This window comes from Pelodiscus sinensis, chromosome 3 (genome assembly GCF_052426305.1).
Source record: "Pelodiscus sinensis isolate ZL-2025 chromosome 3, ASM5242630v1, whole genome shotgun sequence".
Lineage (NCBI taxonomy): Eukaryota > Metazoa > Chordata > Testudines > Trionychidae > Pelodiscus > Pelodiscus sinensis.
The window spans coordinates 145,530,977-145,553,243 of NC_143054.1; the positions used below are offsets into that span (position 1 = coordinate 145,530,977).

The window sequence follows — 22,267 nt, forward strand, 5'->3', positions numbered from 1 at the left end:
GACTAGAACACCAAGAAATTTCAGCTTTAAATATGTGAAATCATGAAATTCACTATTTTCATGACTGTGAAATTGATCAAAATGGATCATTAATTGGAATGTGAAGCAGAAGGATCTACGATGACAGATCTTTGAGCAAGGTGACATGGTGTTTGAAGTAGGTGCTGAAGGTGATGCAGAGAGTTTGAGAAGGAAGACATGTATGCGTGTGTGCGTACATGCAATGGGGGGTGGGAAGGGAACAGAGCTGCAAGTGAGCCTAGTGGCATTTTGCACAGAGCGTAGTGGAATCCTGCAACTAACGGGAAGGCCAGAAAATTATAAGGTGGGAGACCACAGCATGCTACCCATTCCTTTCCTTTGGTGTCCTCTAGTCCTTCTTTATGGGAACTAATGAAGAACTTTTCTGTATGCACCCTCTCCACCCAACTCCTGCTTTTAGAGACCTCTATCCTGTCCCCCCTCCGTCTCCTCTTTTCTAAGCTGAAAAGTCCCAGTCTCTTTAGCCTCTCTTCATATGGGACCTGTTCCCAAGCCCTGATCATTGTAGTTGCCCTCCCCTCTCCCACCCTCTCTCTTCCCCTCTCCCACCTCCTTTTCCCAGTCTCCCCCAGTTTTGTTCAATAAAGACAGATTCCATTTTTGAACACAATTGTCCTTTATTTTGTACATCAAGAAGAGGGGCTAGGGAAGGGTAAGTGGAAGGAGGTGAGGGAGGAATGGGGTACGAGCCCCCAATGGGGAGGACTGGGCTGGCTCTGCGGGCTGAAAGCTCTGCGGGTGGAAGCTCTCCTGCAGCCCCCCAATTGCCCCCTCTCCCCAGATGGCAGCCTGCGGCAAGTGCAGCCGGTCTGATGGCCGAGTGTTGTGATGTGCCCAGTGTGGGTACTCCGGGCAATCCAAGCCAGGACTGCTTTGCAAGTGGGGCACCCCTGAGAACTGTCTGTCCGGGGTGGGGTTCGGGTCCCTTTAAGCACAGCCCTCGGCTAGCCTGAGACAGCAGCTCCACGCTCTAAGTCCTCCTCTGATGCCCTGCCAGCACTGCTTCCGGCCATCCTTAAGCCCGGTTCAGGGTCCACTTAATGTGGACATGCTAGTTCGAATTAGCAAAATGCTAATTCGAACTAGTTTTTTAGTCTGGATCTGTTAGTTCGAATTAACTTAGTTCGAATTAACTAATTCAAATTAAGTTAGTTCGAATGAACGTTGTAGTGTAGACGTACCCCAGTAGACTCACAAGTAGAAGTAGGGAGTATTGGGCACTGGTGTGACCACTGCTGGAACACTGTGTCCAGTACTGCTGCCCACAATTCAAGAAGGGTGTAGATAAAATTGGAGACGGTTCAGGAAGAGTCATGAGAATAATTAAAGGATTAGAAAACAGGCCTTACAGTGATTGAGTCAACCAGCGGACTCTATATAGCTTAACAAAGAGACTGGTGACAGTCTGCATGGGAAACATATTTAATAATAATGGTTTCTTCAATCAAGTGGCAAGAGGTGTAACATGATCCAATAGCTGGGAGTTGAAACTAGACAAATTCAGACTGGAAATCAATGTTTAACCACTGGACCAAATTACCAATAGTTGAGAGGGATTCTCCCTCACTGGCAATTTTCTAAATCTGGACTGGAAGTCCTTCTCAAAGCTCTGCTCTGGGAGTTATTTTGGCCCAGTTCCTTGGTCTGTGTTATATAGGAGGTCGGATGAGGTGATCACAATGGTTCCTTTTGGCCTTGGAATGTATGGGTAGGTCTGCACTGCAATTAGACACATGCAGCCAGCCCATGCCAGGCGACTCAGATTGCAGGGCTCAGGCCAAGGGACTCTAACTTCACTGTAGCTGCTTGCGTTCAGGTTTCAGCCCGAATTCTGGGAGCCTCCCACCTTGCAGGGTCCTCCAGCCTAGGCTCCAGGCAAGCTCAAATGTCTACCCTGCAACTTAACTGCCCCTTAGCCCAAGTCCCAGGAGCCTGAGTCAGCTGGCATGGAACTTACTGAATCCTAATTCACACCCTGCCTCACTTTCTTGCACTCCTAGCTATGACAGTACTTCAATACCCCCCAATTATCATACTGTTGGCCCATACAAATGTACCTTTAATAAAAAGAGAAACATTCTGATACTGCTCAGATAAAAAATCTGCATTAAGCCAAAAAAGTACCAGCTTAGAATATAGAAGAATTAGGATATTAAGCCCAACACACAAATAATTATAAAATCTTCCTTGTGATTCGTCCTGATTTCCCTGGGGCTCCTCACTAGCAGGCAGAGGCAACCCATGCCCTGTGCGGGAGGGAGGAAGGAGAGGGGGAGGAAGGAGAGCACCATACTTCATCAACTAAAATGTAGGAGGGCACATGTCCCATCCGGGGGGCATGTGACCCCTCGTGTCCTCCACATCATCTACGCTAGCAGGACACAGGCCAGTCTCCAGCCAGGCATTAGATGGGACACCTCTTCTGACATTCTAAGAACATAAGAACGGTCAGACTGGCTCAGACCAAAGGTCAATCTAGCCCAGTATCCTGTCTGCCAACAGAGGCCAATACCAGATGCTCCAGAGGGAGGGAACATAACCGGTAATCCTCACATGATCCCTCCCTTGTCATCCATTTCCAGAGAAACAGAGGCTAGGGACACCATTCCTACCCATCCTGGCTAATAACCATTGAATCTAAAACCCTCTTGACACTACAAGAAAAGACCCTGCTAGGAAATCATTTTTAAACAAGTTAGTTTTGCCTGGAACGTAGTTAATCACAGTGCGGCTAAAATGACTGTGAGGGAATAGACTCACTCTGGTTTGCCTGGAAATTACTGGAGCAGGTAGTTTGGTTTTAAGTCAGAGCTCAGAGCACCCAGTGTCCAAACTTCCCTGCTCCTAACTGAGCAGATAAAAGCTTCCATCTGTATTCTGGAATGAGACTACACTGCCCTCCTGTGGCTTATTCTGACACAAGCACATACAGTAGATCTCAGCCTTTTCAGAGTCAAAGCCCATGAAAAGGTCACCAGAGTGTCCTGGAAAAGCCGATAAAGTTATGCGCGTGTCTTTTCTTTTTCCCAGCTTGTAGAAGAGCTACTGTATTATTACTGCTATAATCCTTGTTTTCCTGGGTCAGCATTTCTGACGTCAGTGCATTTTCAGAGCAGTACAAGTTCCCCATCTGCATGACATGTAGATAGATTTGGGTCTGAAAACATCAAAGATCACAATGGCTCAAACATCAAAGATTACAATGTAAAGCTGGAGATCCAGAATGACCCTTAGGCAACTCCTTCGGCATTCACTGGCTGATGCTTTAAATCCCATGTCAGGGCTATTAATATATTGGCACAATCAACAAGCACAAGCTTTCAGAGCCATTGGATAGACAATGGCTAGACAGGAGGCCACAGGCTTTTATTAATGTTCTATATATGAGCTAATCCTTGTAACCCTACGTGCTTTGGTTCTGTGGAGCATCCATCTGTTGCAGCTTGTTTCTCAACAAAGCACTAGACCCTTCAGGACAAATGCCATCTTCTAGGTGTTTGTACAGCACGCAGCGCAAAGGGGACCCGAAATCTGAGTGGAACTTTTGGGCACCAACACAGCATAAATACATAATCATTAGAATGTGGGGGGAGTCACAATATTTTTTTTACACGCTAGCTCTGGAGTGACAGCCACAGCCCCGATGCCCTGCAGTATGGGGCTTAGAGATCACACTCACTACACCAGTACCAAACTAGATGGGTCCTTGACTGCGACACAGATCAGCAGGCCGGCCACAAAACTCAGCAGAATCATAGAATCATAGAATCATAGAATAATAGGACTGGAAGGGACCTCGAGAGGTCATCGAGTCCAGCCCCCTGCCCTCAAGGCAGGATCAAGGTCCGTCTACACCATCCCTGACAGATGTCTATCTAACCTGTTCTTAAATATCTCCAGAGAGGGAGATTCCACCACCTCCCTTGGCAATTTATTCCAATATTTGACCACCCTGACAGTTAGGAATTTTTTCCTAATGTCCAATCTAAACCTCCCCTGCTGCACTTTAAGCCCATTACTCCTTGTCCTGTCCTCAGAAACCAAGAGGAACAAATTTTCGCCTTCCTCCTTGTGACACCCTTTTAGATATTTGAAAACCGCTATCATGTCCCCCCTTAATCTTCTTTTTTCCAAACTAAACAACTGAAGTCAGGCAGACGCTCATGAGAAGAAAAGCAGACTTGGAAGCTGCATTGCAGTTTGCATCTATTGGAACACCAGTGGCTGGGAAAACCAGTGTCTCACAGGGAGGGAGCAGCGTGTGTTCCCATGGCTGTTCATACCCGTGCTATTCAGGTTCCACCCAGGTTACGTGTGACAAGCAGCAGAGATCTCCTACCGATGGTTGTTATTGCAGAGACGGAGAAGAAGAAAGAGCCGACAAAGTCCCATCTCCCTAGAATGGTGGAGTTTTCCTGGAGGGTGAGGCCGCTCTTATAGGCCTTGATGATCCCCTGCAAAGACATGGCAGTGAACACAGGTAAGACTATCAGCCCATGAGGAGGCAACTCAAGCTGCTCTTTGTGTAACTGACGATAATTTAAATCATAACCCCCCACTGCTCCAGTGGCTTCTCTCTTAGAAGATGTTATCTATGTGAGCCTAGAGAGCCAAGTGCTGGGATGTCTGCTAAACCCCAACTACGGGCACTGTGCTGTACAAGCTGTCCCTGTCCCAAAGAGCTTGCAGTCTAAGGACTGAGTTCTTCTGGTACACTGAGTAGCACCTTAGGCCATGCCTACACTTACAGGCACTACAGCAGCTTAACTACAGTATGGTATTTAGTAGGGATGACAACGTGCAGTCGACTACACGATTAACCGATAAGCCTAGGCCTATCGGTTAATATTGTCGACTACACGCACCCCTGCTTGCTGCCTCTGTATCAGACACAGAGGCAGCAGTGCGGAGGGCGAGGGGGCAGTCTGGAGCTGATACACGCAGGACACCGGCTTTCAAGCAGACTCCCCACATGTGCTGGCTCTGCAGATCCACTTCCCCCCACCTTGCTGCCTTCTTCGGAGGCAGGAGCTGGTGCTGGGGGAGCCATATTAAAAGCTGGTTCCTCCCCTGCAGCAGCTCCATGGTGCCGCAGAGGCAGCAGCGTGAGGTGGCGGCGGGAGGGGGGAGGGGAGCAGGGGAGACTGCCACGAAGCAGCCTCTGTCCACAGTGGCCTAGGCTTGGCCAATGGATACATTTATCCACTGCCCTAGCTGCATGTACAGCAGGGGTTAGGTCGGCACAGTGCAGCGATGTGGGTTTTTCACACCCCTGAGAGTTACAGCTATTTCAAGCTAAGGTTACAGTGTAGACCAGGCCTAACAGAAACGATGCTGACTGCAGGTCAAGGGAACCTACAGAACAAAGAGTCTGGGGAAGGATAAAAGGGCCAAAAGGGCATTCTGTAAGTGGGTCACAAGTTACCCCTACTATACGGTGGAGTAGGACAGAGAGGGGGTTCCCACATAAAAATCCAACAAGGGTTAATCCATGTAACCCCAAAGCAAAAGCTCCTGAAAGGCGTTTGCATCTCATAGGAAGCACGAAGCAATAAGTAAGCCTTTCCATGTGGATGATACGTACCAGATCCCTTCCTCACTCTCGGGAGGAATGCATGCAGTAGAAGAAAGCTCTCTGACTGTGAGAAAGGAGATGTATTATATAATAGGACCAGTCTAATCATGCAGGGCAGTCACATCAGAAACCAAGCAATGAGCCAGATGTACAGACACTGCCCCAGCACTGATGTTACACTGGTCACATGCACAAAGACCTGGGGCGTGATTCTACTCTCACAACAATGTAAAGCTGGAGTAACTATGTTGAAAGTCAGTAATTACATCAAGTTGGGCCCTTGATCAGATAACTATGCTGACACCTTCCTGCCCTTTGTCATGCCAATAAAGTTACTGATGTGGAAAAAATGATCTTAAAATAGCACTATCCTTAGTACACACATAAGCCGCTTTACAACGTTAACTAATCCTCCTGGCACCCTTGGGAGATTAATTATCCTACAATGTAAAGCTGAATCAAGAGTACACTAAACCCATCATCCCTGAGCAAAGCCAAGCCAAGCAGATATCTAGTAAGAGCCAGGTTTCAGTGTTAATCTGTTTCAGCAAAAGCAAGGAGTCCTGTGGCACCTTAACAACTAACAAATGTAGAGTATCAGGGAATAAGCTTTTGTGAGCTACAACTCACCTCCTCAGACGCTGAAGAGAAAAAGAAAGAGAGAGAAATAAATAATAATAATAGTAAAGGATGCAGAGATGAGACTGTGACATCAGTGCTAATTAAGTCAATTAGCACTGATGTCATAGTCCCATCTCTGCATCCTTTTTTTCTTCAGCATCTGAGGAAGTGAGCTGTAGCTCCTGAAAGCTTGTGCTCTGATACATTTGTTAGTCTTTAAGATGCCACCAGACTCCTTGGAGTTTGTAGTAAGAGACAGTCACTGTGCCAGGGATAATGCTCTCCGCTTTCACAATAAGGAGAGTTACTTTCTGCTCAAATTTACCACCCAGATCTGGATTGTGTAAAGATAAACTCTTTTAAATTAATAATCCATTAAGGTACTTTAGAGGCCACCAGGACTATAGCATCAGGTGACTATCAACGGATTTAATGAGTGGGTAAGGAAGTGGCCCATTTTCCAGAGGAGCAAACTGAGGCACAGAGCTGGGCTATGACTTGTCTAAGGCCACAAAGGAAATCTGCAGCAAGGCTTGACATGTATTCTGGCTTCCTGAGTCCCAGTTTAGAGCCTTAATCATGAGGTCTTCCTAAAAACCAACAGAAATGTTTCTGGATCCTTTTTAAAATGGCAAATGATGCCTATTTCTTCCCTTCCCCAGACAAATACACTGGGCATGACGCCATTGAATAAGCACTTAAAAATGATGTTAGCAAGAAAGCAAAAAATGGCAAATGACGAGCACCTCTCTCCCCCAACTGTCAGTCTAAGGAGAGCAATGCAAAAAAGAAAACAAGCAGAGCAGGTGATGAACAGTAACTCAGTGATGAGAAGTGCAGGAATGAGAACACTCTCCTCTGTTGGTACAACATCTGATTGGAGATACAGAATGTTTACATCTTTAGAGGGATGTCATCCAGCAAAAAGATGGAGAAGAAATTCTTGGAAAGGTGAAACCTTTGTGAGAAAAGATTCCCCCTCCCACTCTGAAAAGACAGCAGTAAGCAGCCCGTTAGCCCCCATGGGAGGCCCTGCCTACGAGGCTAGTTTTGAAAAATTCTCCTCTTGCTAGTGCTGGTTCGGTGGTTCTGGTGAGAACGGCACTTGAATCCCAGATCAAAACAGCTGCTTTTCCAAGGCACAAACATTGCTTACAGGTGGCATGATCAGAGGCACGTCTTCCATTTTCCCAGCGCTCAAGTTCATTCAGGGCTGGTGTTCACATGAAGCACCTGTTAAGCCTTGACAACTTGCTTGGTGCTGTACAAGGTGCAGGAGACAGTCCCTGTGCCTGTCCCAAAGAGCCTACAATCTGAGGGCCACGTTGTCCTTTCACACTGAGTAGAACTTTGCCTATGTTTTCCCTGCAAGCTGTGCTGCTGTAACCCTGGCAGTGTCCCTGTATGCTGAGCATTTCAGCGGTCACCCGGGAGAGATTCAAATGCCGCCAGGCTGATTAGAAGAGCTCCCACAGCCAGCAACAGGCATTTCTATTGTGGGGGCACATCCCTCAGTGAGCAAAAATGTATTCCACACAAGGCTAGAACAAAGAGAGAGAACATTGATACAGACGCAGCCTGCATCAATAGAAGGGGTTTTCTGCCACTGTAGGAACTCCGTCTCCCTGAGCTAGATCGGCAGAAGCATGTCAACTATCCGATAAGTATTTGTTTATTGAGTAGTTGACTAGTCGGTCACACCCCAACTTTCCCTATATCAGTGTTGGGGTTTGTAAGGTGCAAGGGATCTAGGCTCTAATCTTGAATATGCCCTGATATGGCTGCTTGCTGGGCTCTAAGATGACATTTAGAGGTAAATTGGAGCTAAATAACAGCACAGAGCACTGAGAGCCAGGCCTGGTGGCTGCAAACAAACTTTATGGGGCTGTGGGAAACTCGGTCACATCCATGCTAAGTGGACATGCAGCTAACTAAAATCATGCTGGACCATGGATATTGCCAGACCTGAGAGTGCCAGACTAGAGACTATTTCCTCTCCCACACACCAGGTCAGGGGTTCTTTACCCATGTCAGCAACTCCTAACAGGCCTGACAAACCTACTACACTCAACACAGAGCTGTCATATTATTTATCTATAAAGAACATTGTGTGCGGTATCATATGATAGCTGGTGAGACTGGTCATTAAGATCTTACATAGATGACAATTTAAAAAGTTATGTGTGTATGCTGCAAGCATGTCAGGTTATCAGACACCAGCAGAGAGAGGTTTTCTCTCAGACCAGAATTGATTCACATCAGCTAGTTGGACAAACATTGTAAGCTAAACACAATGGGACCTACATCTGCACTCCAAATCTACCTCAGGATGTGAAATTAACATAGGGATCGGCACACCGGAGAACAGGCCAGGGGAGAGAAAGGGTTTATCTGGGAGTGCCCTGTGAAGGGGTGTAGTTCAAAGGTTTATTGAACTATAAGAGGAAGGCAAGAGAACTCCCCTTTATCCATCACTGAGAAAACTCAACAGACAGTTTCACACGTAACCAGTTCTTACTACCCTGGCTTACTATCTCCTAAAATCACAGCCTTTGCTCATAAACTGATTTGTTTTCACTATGAACTAGAACGTTGTCTTGTTACAAGGGAGCTAATAGTTGAACGGAGCAAGCGTGTGTGTGATCATGCACTGTCCTCTGGGGACAATTTACCCAGCCACTGCTGTGGAGTGGCCACACTGGGGGCTAAAGGCCACAGAGTGGGAGCTGGCAGAGGCGTTCGAGGGTGCCCTGTGTCTGTCACTAGGCTGCAAAGAGAGGGGGAGTTGTGTGCAGGCCTGGAGCCCAGTGCTTGCTGGTGGTCAGGGGATGCTGGCTTAGGGACTAAGCTGCAACAGGCAGAACTGTGCCTCACACTTTAAAGGCTGGTGTCTCACAACCCTGAGTACCCCAGGGAGCGTCACAGTCACTAGCGGTGTCCTGCTAGTATCCGCCCAGCCCAAGACTCCTAGGGTTTCTGAAGGGCTTTTTATTGCTCAACTAAAAAGAAAATATAGTAAAGCTTCTGTGCACGCTGCACGCCCCCTGCTTCCTGTCAAGCCTTGCTTTCGTGTCAGCTCAGCTCAGCTCTAGTCAAAATTGCACAGGACACCAAGTTTTGAAAGCAATAAACACCCCAGGGGACAGAACCACCCTGCAAAGAGCCTTGTATAGACAAGCACTCTATCCAGATGCAGCCCTGGTTCATTGTAATGGCAACATTTAGTTAATAAGATTTGTTTGGTATCTGTATATAAAACATGGGGGTAAACAGAACAGAAAGCAGAAATAACCTCATTCATTATTCACACACACAGATATTCTACAGATTTAAGAAGAAAAGCTCAGAGCTTTGGCTAAGGATAAGAATGGCCATACTGGGTCAGACCAAAGGTCCATCTAGCCCAGTATCCTGTCTGCAAACAGTGGCCAATACCAGATGCCCCAGAGGGAAGGAACACAACAGGTGATCCTCGGGTGCTCCCTCTCCTGTCACTCCAGAGAAACAGAGACTAGGGACACCATTCCTACTCATCCTGGATAACAGCCATTGATAGGCCTAAGCTCTATGAATCTCTTTTTTTTAACCCTGTTAAACTCCTAGCCTTCCGCACATCCTCTGGCAAGGAGTTCCACAGGTTGACTATGCACTGAGTGAAGAAAAACTTCTTTTTGTTTGTTTTAAACCTGCTTCCTATTAATTTCATTTGGTGAGCCCTAGTTCTTATATTGTGGGAATAAGTAAATAACTTTTCCTTATTCACTTTTTCCACCCCACTCATGATTTTACAGACCTCTATCATATCCCCCCTTAGTCTCCTTTTTTCTAAGCTGAAAAGTCCAAGACTTTCTAATCTCTCGGGGACTCGTTCCAAACCCCTAATCATTTTTATTGCCCAACTTTTTTGGGATGAGGCGACCACATCTGTATGTAGTATTCAAGATGTGGGCGTACCATGGATTAATATAGAAGGATTCCTATTACCCTCACTTAGAACAGTTATCAGATAACTTTTTCAAGACCTGACACTTAAAATCAACTAGTAAGACATGAGTGTTTCACCTCCAATTATTCAGAATGAAAGGCTGCTCTAAGAACTCAAACTCTGGACATCAGGCCCAATTAATGCCAACAATCGCTGGAGGGTGAGTTACATGTGGTGCACTTGAAATAAATATGGAGACAAGATGGGGGAGGTAGTATCTTTTATTTGACCAACAGCTGTTGAGGAAAGAGACAAATTTCTGAGCCACACAGAGATCTTCTTCTCTGAAAGCTAGTCTCTCTCACTGACCGAAGTTGGTCCAATAAAAGATATTACCTTTCTCACCTTGCCTCTCTCACATCTTGGGCACAGACACAGTTACAAATAAACTGCATGAAATAAAGACAGCCAGTCATGAAACTGCTGTGCTTGACTTTGATGTTTTGAGAGCCTGAAATGTCATGTGTGTCAGTCAAAGGACAACAGCACTGAAAAGAGGAAGTGCATGGAGGAAGTGGACTCTTAGTGGTTAAACAAAACGACAAAGGCAGATCAAGATCCTGCTCCCATCTCTGCTGAGCTACGTGCCGTGTGACCCCAGAGAAGTCATTTCCCTTCTCTGTGCTTCATGCTCCTCGCTTTTCCCTAGCTCACGGGGGTGTGGCGATGATAGTGAGCTCCTCGGACAGACAGGTTACTGTAACGTTCATTCAGTGGGACCTTCAAGATTTCCATATCCCGATGTATCAAAATGTCACTTTGGTAGAAGTTAACTTCTTCCTCACGATCAAGCCTCATCTGTTTAGGTGAGGCAGCATCTGTGGTATAAGCCCCACTTCAACACACTCGTAAAAAATCTACTGCAACGTCCCACCCTGTTTGGCTTTCCCAGTCTAACTGCATTATCTAACAGCAGCTTCCTGCCCCGCTGCCTTCCTGGCGCCGCAAATGCCAGCAGCACATGCCATGCTCAGTGAGAGGCGCGACCCTGGGCAAGGAACAGCAGTCACTTCACTCCGCCCTGCAGCCAGAAACCTGCCACAGGAACTGGTGCCATTGGCAGCTCTGGCCCTCCGTCCAGCAGGCCAACTGCACTTCAAATCCCTATTTCCTGGTACCAGTTACAGCCTCATCTTGTGTCTCCTCTCACACACCACAGCCCCCAGCATTGCCTCTTAACCCAGACCCACTGGCCGCTCATGGAGGGGCTGTGTTCCTCAGCACTCACTCTTTCAAAGATCCTCTGGGCCTCAGTTTCCTGCAAACTGCCGAGTGGGCTTTGTCACCTCTGGGAGCTAACTCATGCTGGATGCTGACCTGGCCGAGGGGACTGTCCCCATTTCTCTCGCCAATGGCCACCACGGGCCCTGCTGTTTCTTCCTCTTTAAGCTTCCAAAGCAACCTTCTAGTCTCCTGCCCCAGCACAGCCACCTTCACTGCGCCAGTCTGACCTTCAGATGCCACACTTGGGGCACAGCTACACTGCAGAGGGTACCCGGGTCCAAGCCACCTGTGACTGTCTGCACCGCAGGGCCATATAAACCTACCCCCAGGGCTGTATTCACACTGGCACCACAGTTTCCTAGTTTTGGTGCTACGGTTTTGCGCGTGACGGAGGGAGAAGTTACCCCAGGGCTCCTTCATCTGAGCCTGTCTAGACGCAGTTCAGTTGTGTCTTGTGGCAGAAGAGTTCTTCGCCTGCTGACGTATTTGGCGGAGGGACTTCCAGCTCTGCATGCCTCTAGCTTCTGCCCACTCCAGCTGGGGCGACACCAGGGACCTAGCACGGGTATTCTTGCTTGGGGCAGGATTAAGACAGAGGGGATGGGAAATGATGGGCAGCCTTTCAGTAGCTGACCTTTGGAGAGGAACTCAGCCATGTGGGAGGCTGGCATGGCAGAGCAGAGACATGTGCTGCAGAAAGTTGCTATGTAGCTCCCAGATAGAGACAGAGTGGTGGGATCACATTGTCATGCAGGACAAGGGGGACCCTCAGTGGCATCACAATGCCCACAGGAGGAAGGCTATGTCCTTGAGCTGGGGAAGCGCTTGCCCTGACCCTCCAGTGTCACGACACGCAGCTCAGGAAGACCGAAGAAGCCCAGGCTATCGCTGCTCTCGGTATCTAGACTCTGGCTCCTCCCAACGGCAACAGGTTGGTGATCTCATTTGGGCTTTGGCAAGTCAACTGTTGTGGGTATGCCTGTGAGGCAGTTTTTGCCATCATTTCCCCACAGGGGGCGGACACTGCACAGGTCTCTGAAATAGCAGCTGGTATTGAGAGAATGCGGTGTGCACTCTGTCCTGGGGCCACCAACGGCACTCATGTGCCCACAGCTTGCTCTTCATAAAGAGCAGGGAAGTACAGGAAGCCACAAAGGGCACGTGGGAATGGGTGCACAGGAAATATGGGCTGCCTTGTGTGCCCATGCCCTAGCACCACTGGGGTGACATGCATGAGGGAGGGATGTGGTGCCAAAGCATACAGGTCAATTTATTTGCTCTTGGCTTTCTGTGATTATAAGGGTGTTGGGTACTTCATTAAAACCTCTGGTTACAACTTCCTGACTCTTTCTTCTGCCCTGAGCACTCACATACTAGCATAGAATCATAGAACACTAGAACTTGAAGTTCGAGAGGTCATCGAGTCCAGTCCCCTGCCCTCACAGCCCACAAGACTTGTTATCCTATCAGATTGGTTTGACATGATTTGTTCTTTACAAATCCATGCTGGCTGTTACCTATCACCTTATTACTTTCCAGATCTTTGCAGATGAATTCCTTAATTACTTGCTCCATTATCTTCCCTGGCACAGAAGTTAAACTGACTGGTCTGTAGTTTCCTAGGATGTTCTTCTTTCCCTTTTTATAGATGGGCACTATATTTGCCCTTTTCCAGTCTTCTGGAATCTCTCCCATCTTCCATGATTTTTCAAAGATGATAGGTAAAGGCTCAGATACCTCCTCTAGCAGCTCCTTGAGTATTCTAGGATGAATTTATCAGATTCTAGTGATTTGCAGATATCTAACTATTCTAAGTAATTTGTAACTTGTTCTTTTTTTTTGTATTTTACCTTCTAAACCTACCTCATTTCCAAAAGCATTCACTATGTTAGGCATTCCTCCATCATCAGACTTCTTGGTGAAGACTGAAACAAAGAAGTCATTAAGCACCTTTGCCATTTCCAAGTTTCCTGTTATTGTTTCTCCCTCCTCACTGAGCAATAGGCCTACTCTATCCTTGGTCTTTCTCTTGCTTCTAATATATTTATAGAACGTCTTCTTGTTACCCTTTATGCCTCTAGCTAGATTGAGCTCATTTTGTGCCTTTGCCTTTCGAATCTTACCACTGCATACCTGTATTGTTTCCTTACAGTCATCCTTTATAGTTTGACCCAGTTTCCACTTTTTATATGACTCCTTTTTGATTTTTAGATCATGCAAGATCTCCTGGTTAAGCCAAGGTGGTCTTTTGCCATACTTTCTCTCTCTCCTACACAATGGAATAGCTTGCTTTTGGGCCCTTTCTAACGTCCCTTTGAAAAACTGCCAACTCTCTTCAGTTGTTTCCTCTCAGTCTTGCTTTACCTAGGACCTTACCTACCATCTCTCTGAGTTTTCTAAAGTCTGCCTTCCTGAAATCCATTGTCTCTATTTTACTGTTCTCCCTTCTACCATTCCTTAGAATCTTGAATTCTATGATTTTATAATCACTTTCACCAAAGCTGCCTTCCACTTTCAAATTCTCAACCAGTTCCTCCCTATTCGTTAAAATCAAATCTAGAACAGCTTCCCCCTGGTAGCTTTCTCAATCATCTGAAATGCAATCAGGCTGCAAGACCTGTCAGCAAGGAGAAGGATCCGCTCACATTGATGATGATGCTTGAATTGATGCAGGGGCTAGGTGCTGTTGGCTAGTAGCCACTGGATGAGTAGCGGCTCAAACATCTCCTTCATCCTCGGTCCTGTTCCTTCATCCTCCAGTCATGCCCGAGGTAGTGTGTGAGCCCTTTTTTCTCCCACTCTACCGTCTCCTCTTCCTTTCCACATCCTGCTCTCCTTTACCTCTCTGCTTGTCCAGGCATTTGAGACATGTCTAAAATCACAATGTGTTTCATAGAATCATAGAAATATAGGGCTGGAAGGGACATCCAGTGTAGCCCCCTGCCCAAAGCAGGAACAAGTACCCCTAGAGCATTCATGGAACAGGTCATCCTTGAGCCTTTTCCCTTTCCCATGCAGGATCAGGATCCTCGCTCCAAGAGGCTTGGGTGGCTACTTCAGTTCAGCAGAGGTGGAAGGTCAGGTCAAGAAAGTAAAAGGAGATATTTTTTATTTGTGGAAAGCAAGATGAGAATCCCCCTTTTACATTGTGTGTCATGGCAAGACAACAGTTTAATACTTTTTATTTACTTGGTATGGCTTTATTTCACCCCTTACACCTCAGCCAGTTCCAAGCTGCTGCAGGCCACAGACACACTCTGGTAACAACCTCAGATGTAATGCATTAAAAGAAAAGAAACAGACATTTTTTGGACCTGGTATGTGCATCTCTGGAGCGGGGGGAGTGACTAGCGCTATCAGACCAAAGGTCTGCTACTACCATTGCTTTTAATATTATCCCACACAACGGTAACCTGAGAGGATGTTAATCATCTGGAGTTCCCTGAATGGAAGAGAGAGCAACTTCTCCAGGCTAGTGGTGAAATTCTAGCTCTGCAAAGGACATTTTATATTACCCGCTGACAGAAAAGGAGTGGAGAGGACTTATATGCTATTGAGGCAAATGTTGGAAGTTTGCCCTACCTAGCAATTTCACTAACCATCTTGAGTGTATCCTGAATGAAAAATTCTCAAGCATCACCAGCCAGGAGTGGGGGAAAATTCAGGTGCACATTAATGGGATGATGAGTCAGGATGCAAAGACTTGCTTACTGCAGAATTGTTCTCCCACCCCACTTTGGAAAGTTTGCCGCAAATTGAAGCCTTGAAAGGTGAAGTACTGCTGCTCCCTGGAACTTTTTTAACTGAATACAGTCATTGGAATTTACCATCCAGGATGTCTGAGCTAATGCTTGGTAACAGTCTACTGGTGTGACAGAATTATTAAGAGAGCCGTGTAGGCTGACAACTGCACTTCTGCTTTCTAAACCTGTACATTCATTTTTCATCTATTTAGTAAGGCTGATCAACTAGCTGTGTGTTAAATTGGGTTTCCCCTGCTTGAATCACACGTTGTGGTTGGGGCCTTAGGCCAGAGGAAGGGGGTTGGGACAATGGCATGGCTTTTGCCTAAGCAGACGGTTAAGGCCAGCCTCCTCCACAGCAATCTTTTTACTGGCCATCACTCAGAAATCCCTCCCACTCTTAGTACAATGTCCCCCCACAATAACAGCAAAGATGGTGGTGGCCACTTACCCAGTTGTGATTCTGGTTCCTGCCCTAATACTGCTTCCTCTCCAGGCTGTTCCTTGGGCCAGGTTTTCAGATGTCTCACATCTGTGTGGCCTGTTCTGGAGCTGCTCAAACACCATGGTCATGTTCTTCTGCCCCCCTGTCAGAATAGCTATGGGGGCCAGAGGTGTGATAAGATGTGATCCCTGACAATGCAGCTGTGCTAGCAGACCCCCTAATGTAGACACAGCTACTCTGACAAAAGTCTCCTTTTGCTAACAGAGCTGGTTTCCTGGGAAAAGAAGCTACAGCTCCATTTGGGGAGTTTGCCGATTTAGCTCTGCTGGCCAACCCTTTCTAGCTGAGACAGAACCCTAGTGTAGGCCTGGACTATGGAGCACAATTTCTCCTTTAGATTTCCAAGAAAGAAGCTGGTATCCCCAGTTCTCTCTTCTTTCCTTTCTTGTGATTGCTGTAAAACTCACCCACACCCCTTCTGCTATGGAGTTCTTCTAGGCTCTAGCACCGGCCTTGCCTCGCCTCTTCTCTTCTCTCTATCAATATGTCCACACTGCACAAACCCTATTGTGGTGAGTAGTACACATAAACTGCACACCCCTTAGCATAGGTATAAATAGGAGTGTGCACTGTCAGGCATGGATTGAGTGAGGAGAGTAAAAACATGCATGGACCCCCATGGATATGTACCCTTCATGACCCTCTACATCCCCCTTCAGTGTCTTGTTGCTTTCCTGCTGCCAGAGACTTTTCCTCATCATAGGGAAAGACGACAGCAGTTGGGAAAAGGTTCTGCCATCATCAAAAGGCTCCAGCAGCTTCCTGCTGTAGGAAAAGACAGCGGCAGCAGGGAGAGGCTTTGGCAGGGGATGTGGGAGGCAGTGGGGAAAAGACTCTGGGGGAGGGGGCAAAGGGAAGGATCTGGCAGTGCTCCCCCTACTGCTTTCCCCCTGCCAAAGCTTTTCACTGCTGCATGGAGCTACCCGCTGCAGAGTGCAGGCAACTGGCTTTTCACCGCTCCGTGTGGCTACGCTACGGTTGCCAGATGTCCGATATTCACCCGGACAGTCTGGTATTTTCACCTCCTGTCCGGTAAAAAAAATTCAGAGAATACCGGAAACCTGAGATGTCCAGTATTTTCTGAATTTTTCCCCATCCAGGAGGCGAAAACGCTGGGCACCTGGCAACCCTACAAACACTCAGTGCCCGGCCTTGGCCCCCCGAGCCCTCCCCTGGCCCCCAAAACTCCCAGTCCCCCGACCCCAGCTCCCATGCTTACCTGGTTCCCAGCACAAAATGGCTGCTGGCCAAAAGACCTAGTGCTCAACCTCTCCCCTGTTCCTATCCCTGCACTCACTCTTAAAGGGGACGTGCTGTTTTAATGCTGTTTTTTTTTTTTTTTTTTAATTTGGAATCCTTGGAGTCCTTTTTTTTTCTTCTCAACAACTTTGGTCTCCCCACCCTTTCCCCCCCCCCTTCAACAGAATTTTTTCCTGTTTTTTGGGGGGGGGGCAGTGTTCAATATTTTTGTTTCGACCATCTGGCAATCCTACGCTACGCAGACCCTGCACACGGCCGCCAGCAGTCTACAGTGTAGGCACAGACATGTGCGTTCTTAGGGCTAATTGCGGCCTAGGTTATCATTTGTTAGCACATGGCAACAGCTCCCTCCAGTCATCCCTTGTCTGTGTGTGCATCAACCATCAGTGTCTAGCTCCAGCACCACTTCCTAATGCTGAGAGCCACAAAGTGTCTTTTGGGGTTCTGTTCTCCCTCTCTTGAGCCCTTCAGTTTGCTCCGGAAGCCAGAATTCCTTCGTTGTCACCTGGGGCTCTTAATCTGTACATCTCAACACATGATATGAAGGGAATCCAGTAGAACTTTCTCCATATTTCACAAATTCACAGGAAGGCTAGACGAGATCATCCAGTCTGACTCCCTGTGCTTCATAGGACAGAATCTCTCCCAGTCACTCAGGCAGTTACCTTGTGTTTGACTAAAGTAGATCTAAAGAGGCGCGCAGAAAGCATGGTCAGAGCATGTGCATGCATATGACTAAGCTGAGATGCTGCCCTCCATATGAGCATGACCTTTTCAGGCAGCTGACCTAGTTCCCCCTTGAACATCAGTAGGCAGGGACAAAGCGTTCTCTATAAACAACTGATGATTGGAGCAGTTTCTTCTTCATTCAAATTCACCTTCTCTACCCCTGGGGAGAAATGGGGAACGAGGGACAGAGTCTCCCACATTTCCGCTGAGGTATAGGGATGTTACATTTTGATTAATCAACTAACTGAGTAGTCGATAGCATTTCCATCAAATGCTCAATTAGTCGACAAGAGATACCTGCGTAGATCTGGCACTGCTTAGGTCCCTGCTCCTGTGCCTCTCCCTTTGAAATGTACAAGAGCCACGGGCATCTCTTGTACATTTCAAAGAGAGAGGAGCAGAAGTAGGGACAGCTCTGCCTCTCCTGCCCCCCCGCAGAGACAGTGTTTGGGGGGGATTGGCTTTTAAGCTGGCTCACCCCAGCACCGGCTCCTGCTCCCTGATAGAGGCAGCAAGGCGGGGGGGGAGGGGGGGGGGAGGGAGGGGGGAGGAGAGGGAGGGAGAGAAACTAGTCAAGTGACCACTTGACTACCCAGTAAGTATATGCTTATTGGGTAATCGACTAGTCACTTACATCCCTACTGAGGAACCTAAATACCTTTGAGGATCTGGGCAAACAGACTCCCAAGGTCACTGGAAGAACTACTAAGAGGTTTCCTGACTCCACTACACACCCACACTCTTTGCATTGGACCACAACTTAGCTCTCTTCTTTCTGCCACTGTTCCAGAAAATGATGATCATCCACCTGCACATGATGGGATGATGGGAGATGGAAGTATTGAGGCAGATGAAAAGGAATGTCAGAATTCACAGTGGTATTTCAACATGAAGTGCTGCTTTCCCATGTAAAACTCAGTGTGCCTCAGAGACATCCTCAGGAAAGGCAAAAAGAATAAGAAAAAAGACCAGATGCATCTTGGCACCCAATTCCTCTGGCTGGCTTTCACACATTCACCTGAAATCAGCTTGTCTCTTCTGGTGACTGTTTACCTGCTCTCAGAAACTGCCATTCTTCCCCCAGCTATGTGGGAGAGAGGCATTTCAAAGGCACAGGACCTCTGATAAGGGACCAATTCACCTTTCAATGAGTTTCTATCTCCTATGTACTGGAAATTCTTAAGATTAGTATGTACAATTAAGAAAACAAAGGTCAATCAGCTTCAAAAGGAAAGAAGCTCCCTAATCAAACCACTGTCATTTATTGGCACAGAATCCCAGTTCCTGGTGGGAGGAGGCCCTGTGTTTGAATTCTGCCCGAAGCAGAGACGACATGGGTTGGACTGAAAACAGTGGCTGCCTTAGTTAGTACCACTGAACAAACTGAGACCTGCTTAATTGACTTTTCTACTAGGTTCCTTCCCACGTCTATACTCGTGTGCATTAGGCCTAGTTTACAGTAGAAAATGTTTGCTGTGGTGGCTATCCAGCTGTAACTACAGCAGCAAACGCTTCTAGTGGAGAGGCTGGTCATACAGCGCTTTTGCAGATAGCGTTTGAACCAGTTCCCTGAACGTAAAAGCATTGCTATGCCAGCAGCATGGTGCCTACACAAGGGCTTTTGGCCAAACCTGAATTAACCAACATTCATTTGGTGCACTTGCATAGAGTCCCCATCTCAGGGAGACCCAGAACCACCCCCCGCCCCACAAAACCCAAACCTGAGCAGTTCTGCATCCTGTACAGCAGGTTGCAATGCTACTCAGTCAAGTCTGGCTCGGTTGCTCCTCTCTCATGACGGAGTGGCAGCCGTGCCCAGCCTGAGTGGTACAAGGCCAGGGGATGAGAGCAAGCAGAGCTGGGAAGCTGAGGTCCAGGGGAGCTGCCCTAGCTTGGGAGGGGAGTATGGAACCCGTGAGTGGACTGGACGATCGTAAAGGCGATGGGCAAGGGCTGGGGGTGAGCTGCCAATGGGCTCTAGGCTATGGCTCGCCAAGTTGTAGGGACTGTGGGGAGGGTGGACAGGGAGTAGTGTGGAGGAGGGCTCGGGGGCCAAGATGTTGCAGATGAGTTAGGGCTGGTCGGAGCTGGGGCCAGTGTGACTGAGGTGCCGGAGGCTGTGAGGGGCATGGATGTGAGTGAGGGTGGCTGTCAGGATAAGCTGGGGCTGTGGAGGGTGGCTGGGGTCTATGTGTGATGGGAAGGGCAATCAAAGGCCTGTGTATAGTGTGTGGGAGGGGCATGGTGTACTGGGGTGGGGACTCTCTAAGGAAGGTGGCATCCCCTATTTTCATAGAGGCTCATAGGGGACCCTCAAAATTCATTAACCCGGCCTTGATTTTTACTGGCTAGAAATACTGTTAAAAAAAAAGAAAGAAAACACCATACCCCTCATCAACATAACTTCACCTGCCAATGTTTCCAGCACAGCCCTGGCTCAATAGCAAATTATGTGATCCTGTGCAGTTGTGTATGACCAGAGTACCTGAATCCTTTAGTCATAGGTGGCGAGGGCTAAGCTTACAGGGGACTCTGCCCCCCTCAGTCTATCTCCTCTCAGCTCAGCGAAACCTGGCACACCCCATGTAATGCCATCATGCTCTCCTCTGTCCTCCTCCTAGAAGTGAGGGGCAATAGGCTGAAGCGGCCAACCAGGTCCAGGCCAGCCCAGGGACCAGAAGGGAGCCAAGGCTGCCTGGGCTCACTGTCTGAATCCTGTGCCCAGCGCATAGGGAGAGGAGAAGAGTTGCACTGCCCAGCTTCCTGGGATAAGTGTGGGGCGAGCTCACTCTCTTTCCTGCCCCCTCCAGGCCTCTGCACCAGACTGGGATGGAGCCAGGCCCAGCCCCAAACAACAATATTCTCACCTTCCACCAAGGAAGTTAGTGCAGCTGCTGACAGAGCTTACAGAGTCTGGGAGACCAGGTAGCCTCTGATTCGGGTGTGATGGGCCCCTCTTCCCCGCCCCCGTGCCTTAGAAAATGGACTTGTGGACACAGAAATGCCTGACTCAAGGGTGCTTTGGACAAATTACCCCATGTGACCTATCAAGCTTCATGTCATAATCCGCTGGATCTGTGCATCTGATTCAGGCATCTGTATCATCCTTGTGTGTAAAGTCAGACATGGGGCGTATGGAGTGCAGCATGGTTTTAAATGTGCAAAGGAAAGCCAGCAAGGGGGTCTGCAATGCTGGGATGCCTCAATGTCTGGGCAATCACATGTAAACACGCTCCGTTGTCCTTTAAGTCTTAGCAGTGGTTGCTCCTAGGAAGTCACATGGTCTCCCCAACCATTAGGGACTAACCAAGTAACTTCCCCCTGTAAAAGGGAACCCATAAAACAATGGGAAGCTTAGCAGGGTTTGACTCTGGCTGGCGTGCCACTCCCAAGAAAGTGAGCCAGAGACCCCAGGGAGAAGGAACTTCCCTGGTTTGAAGGCTTATCTGGAACAAGAACCATTTTAGGGTGAGTTTGTACTGAAGTTCTAGTGTTGGAATTAGCTACGTGCTTTCTGTTCATTTCAATTTGTAACCTGCTTTGCTCTGCCTGTTTTCACTTATAACCAGGGCTCACCAAGCGCGCGGTTTCGCGCCGTTCTGCGCATGCGCAGATCGCTCTGCTCCGGCTCTTCCGGGTCGTAATCTACTCACCCCGGGCAAGTAGATTACATGATTTGTCGAGCCCTGCTTATAACCACTTAAATCCTACTGCTTGTACTTAACAAAATCACTTTTACCTACTATCAAGCCCAGTGTAAATGATCGTTCCCTGGGAGGCAATCAGTGTGTACATTCCCCCTTTCATTGTTAAAGGGGCCTTACCTAAATAATTCATTTGGGGTTTTGGTCCCATTTGGGGACTGGTATCCCAGGAAGCTGGGCAGAAAACTGCATTTTCCTTAGACCTGAAAGCTGTGTCTACATTGGCGCGAATGTGCTGCCTGTCTACACTGGCGTGGAGTTCTTGCACAAGAACACTGACGTTCTAATGTGTGAAATCAGTGCTTCTTGCGCGAGAACTATGATGCTCCTGCTCAGGAAGAAGCCCTCTTGCGCAACTCTTCTTGCACAAGAGGACAGTGTAGACAAGCAACATGAATTTCTTGCGCAAGAAAGCCCGATGGCTAAAATGGCCGTCAGAGCTTTCTTGCGCAAGACAGCGTCTACACTGGCATGGACGCTCTTGCACAAAAGCACTTCTCTTGCGCAAAAGCACATGCCAGTGTAGACGCTCTCTTCTGAGAGAGTTTTTGCACAAGAACTCTTCCACAAAAGAGTTCTTGTGCAAGATCACGCCAGTGTAGACGTAGCCGAAGAGTTTCAGTGTCTGTACTGCTCCTCTGGGGGGCATTGATCTCAGCTCTGTGCCTTGGCTAGGGGAGTCGAGGGAGCTGGCCCAGCAGGACAGGGCGGTGAGAAGCCCCAGAGAGCAGCAAGGTGAGTGGCAGTGGCCTGTCAGCACTCCGGAAAGTACCCCCAAGTGGTCATCTGTGACCTCACCTGGTCAAATTGGGGCCCCGCAAATCTGCAGAGATGATACAGATGTGGATGTGGATACAAATTTTGTATCTGCACAGGACT

At 48.0% G+C, this 22,267-nt stretch overlaps 1 protein-coding gene across 1 annotated transcript in view; it reads right to left on the reverse strand.

The window, feature by feature from the left end:
* The window catches only part of KCNK17 (potassium two pore domain channel subfamily K member 17), a 46,582-nt gene that overhangs the window by 17,562 nt on the left and 6,753 nt on the right, over positions 1-22,267 (reverse strand). Inside the window, 1 exon segment of the mRNA XM_075925084.2 lies at positions 4,382-4,496. Coding sequence (XP_075781199.2) covers positions 4,382-4,496 — 115 coding nt within the window.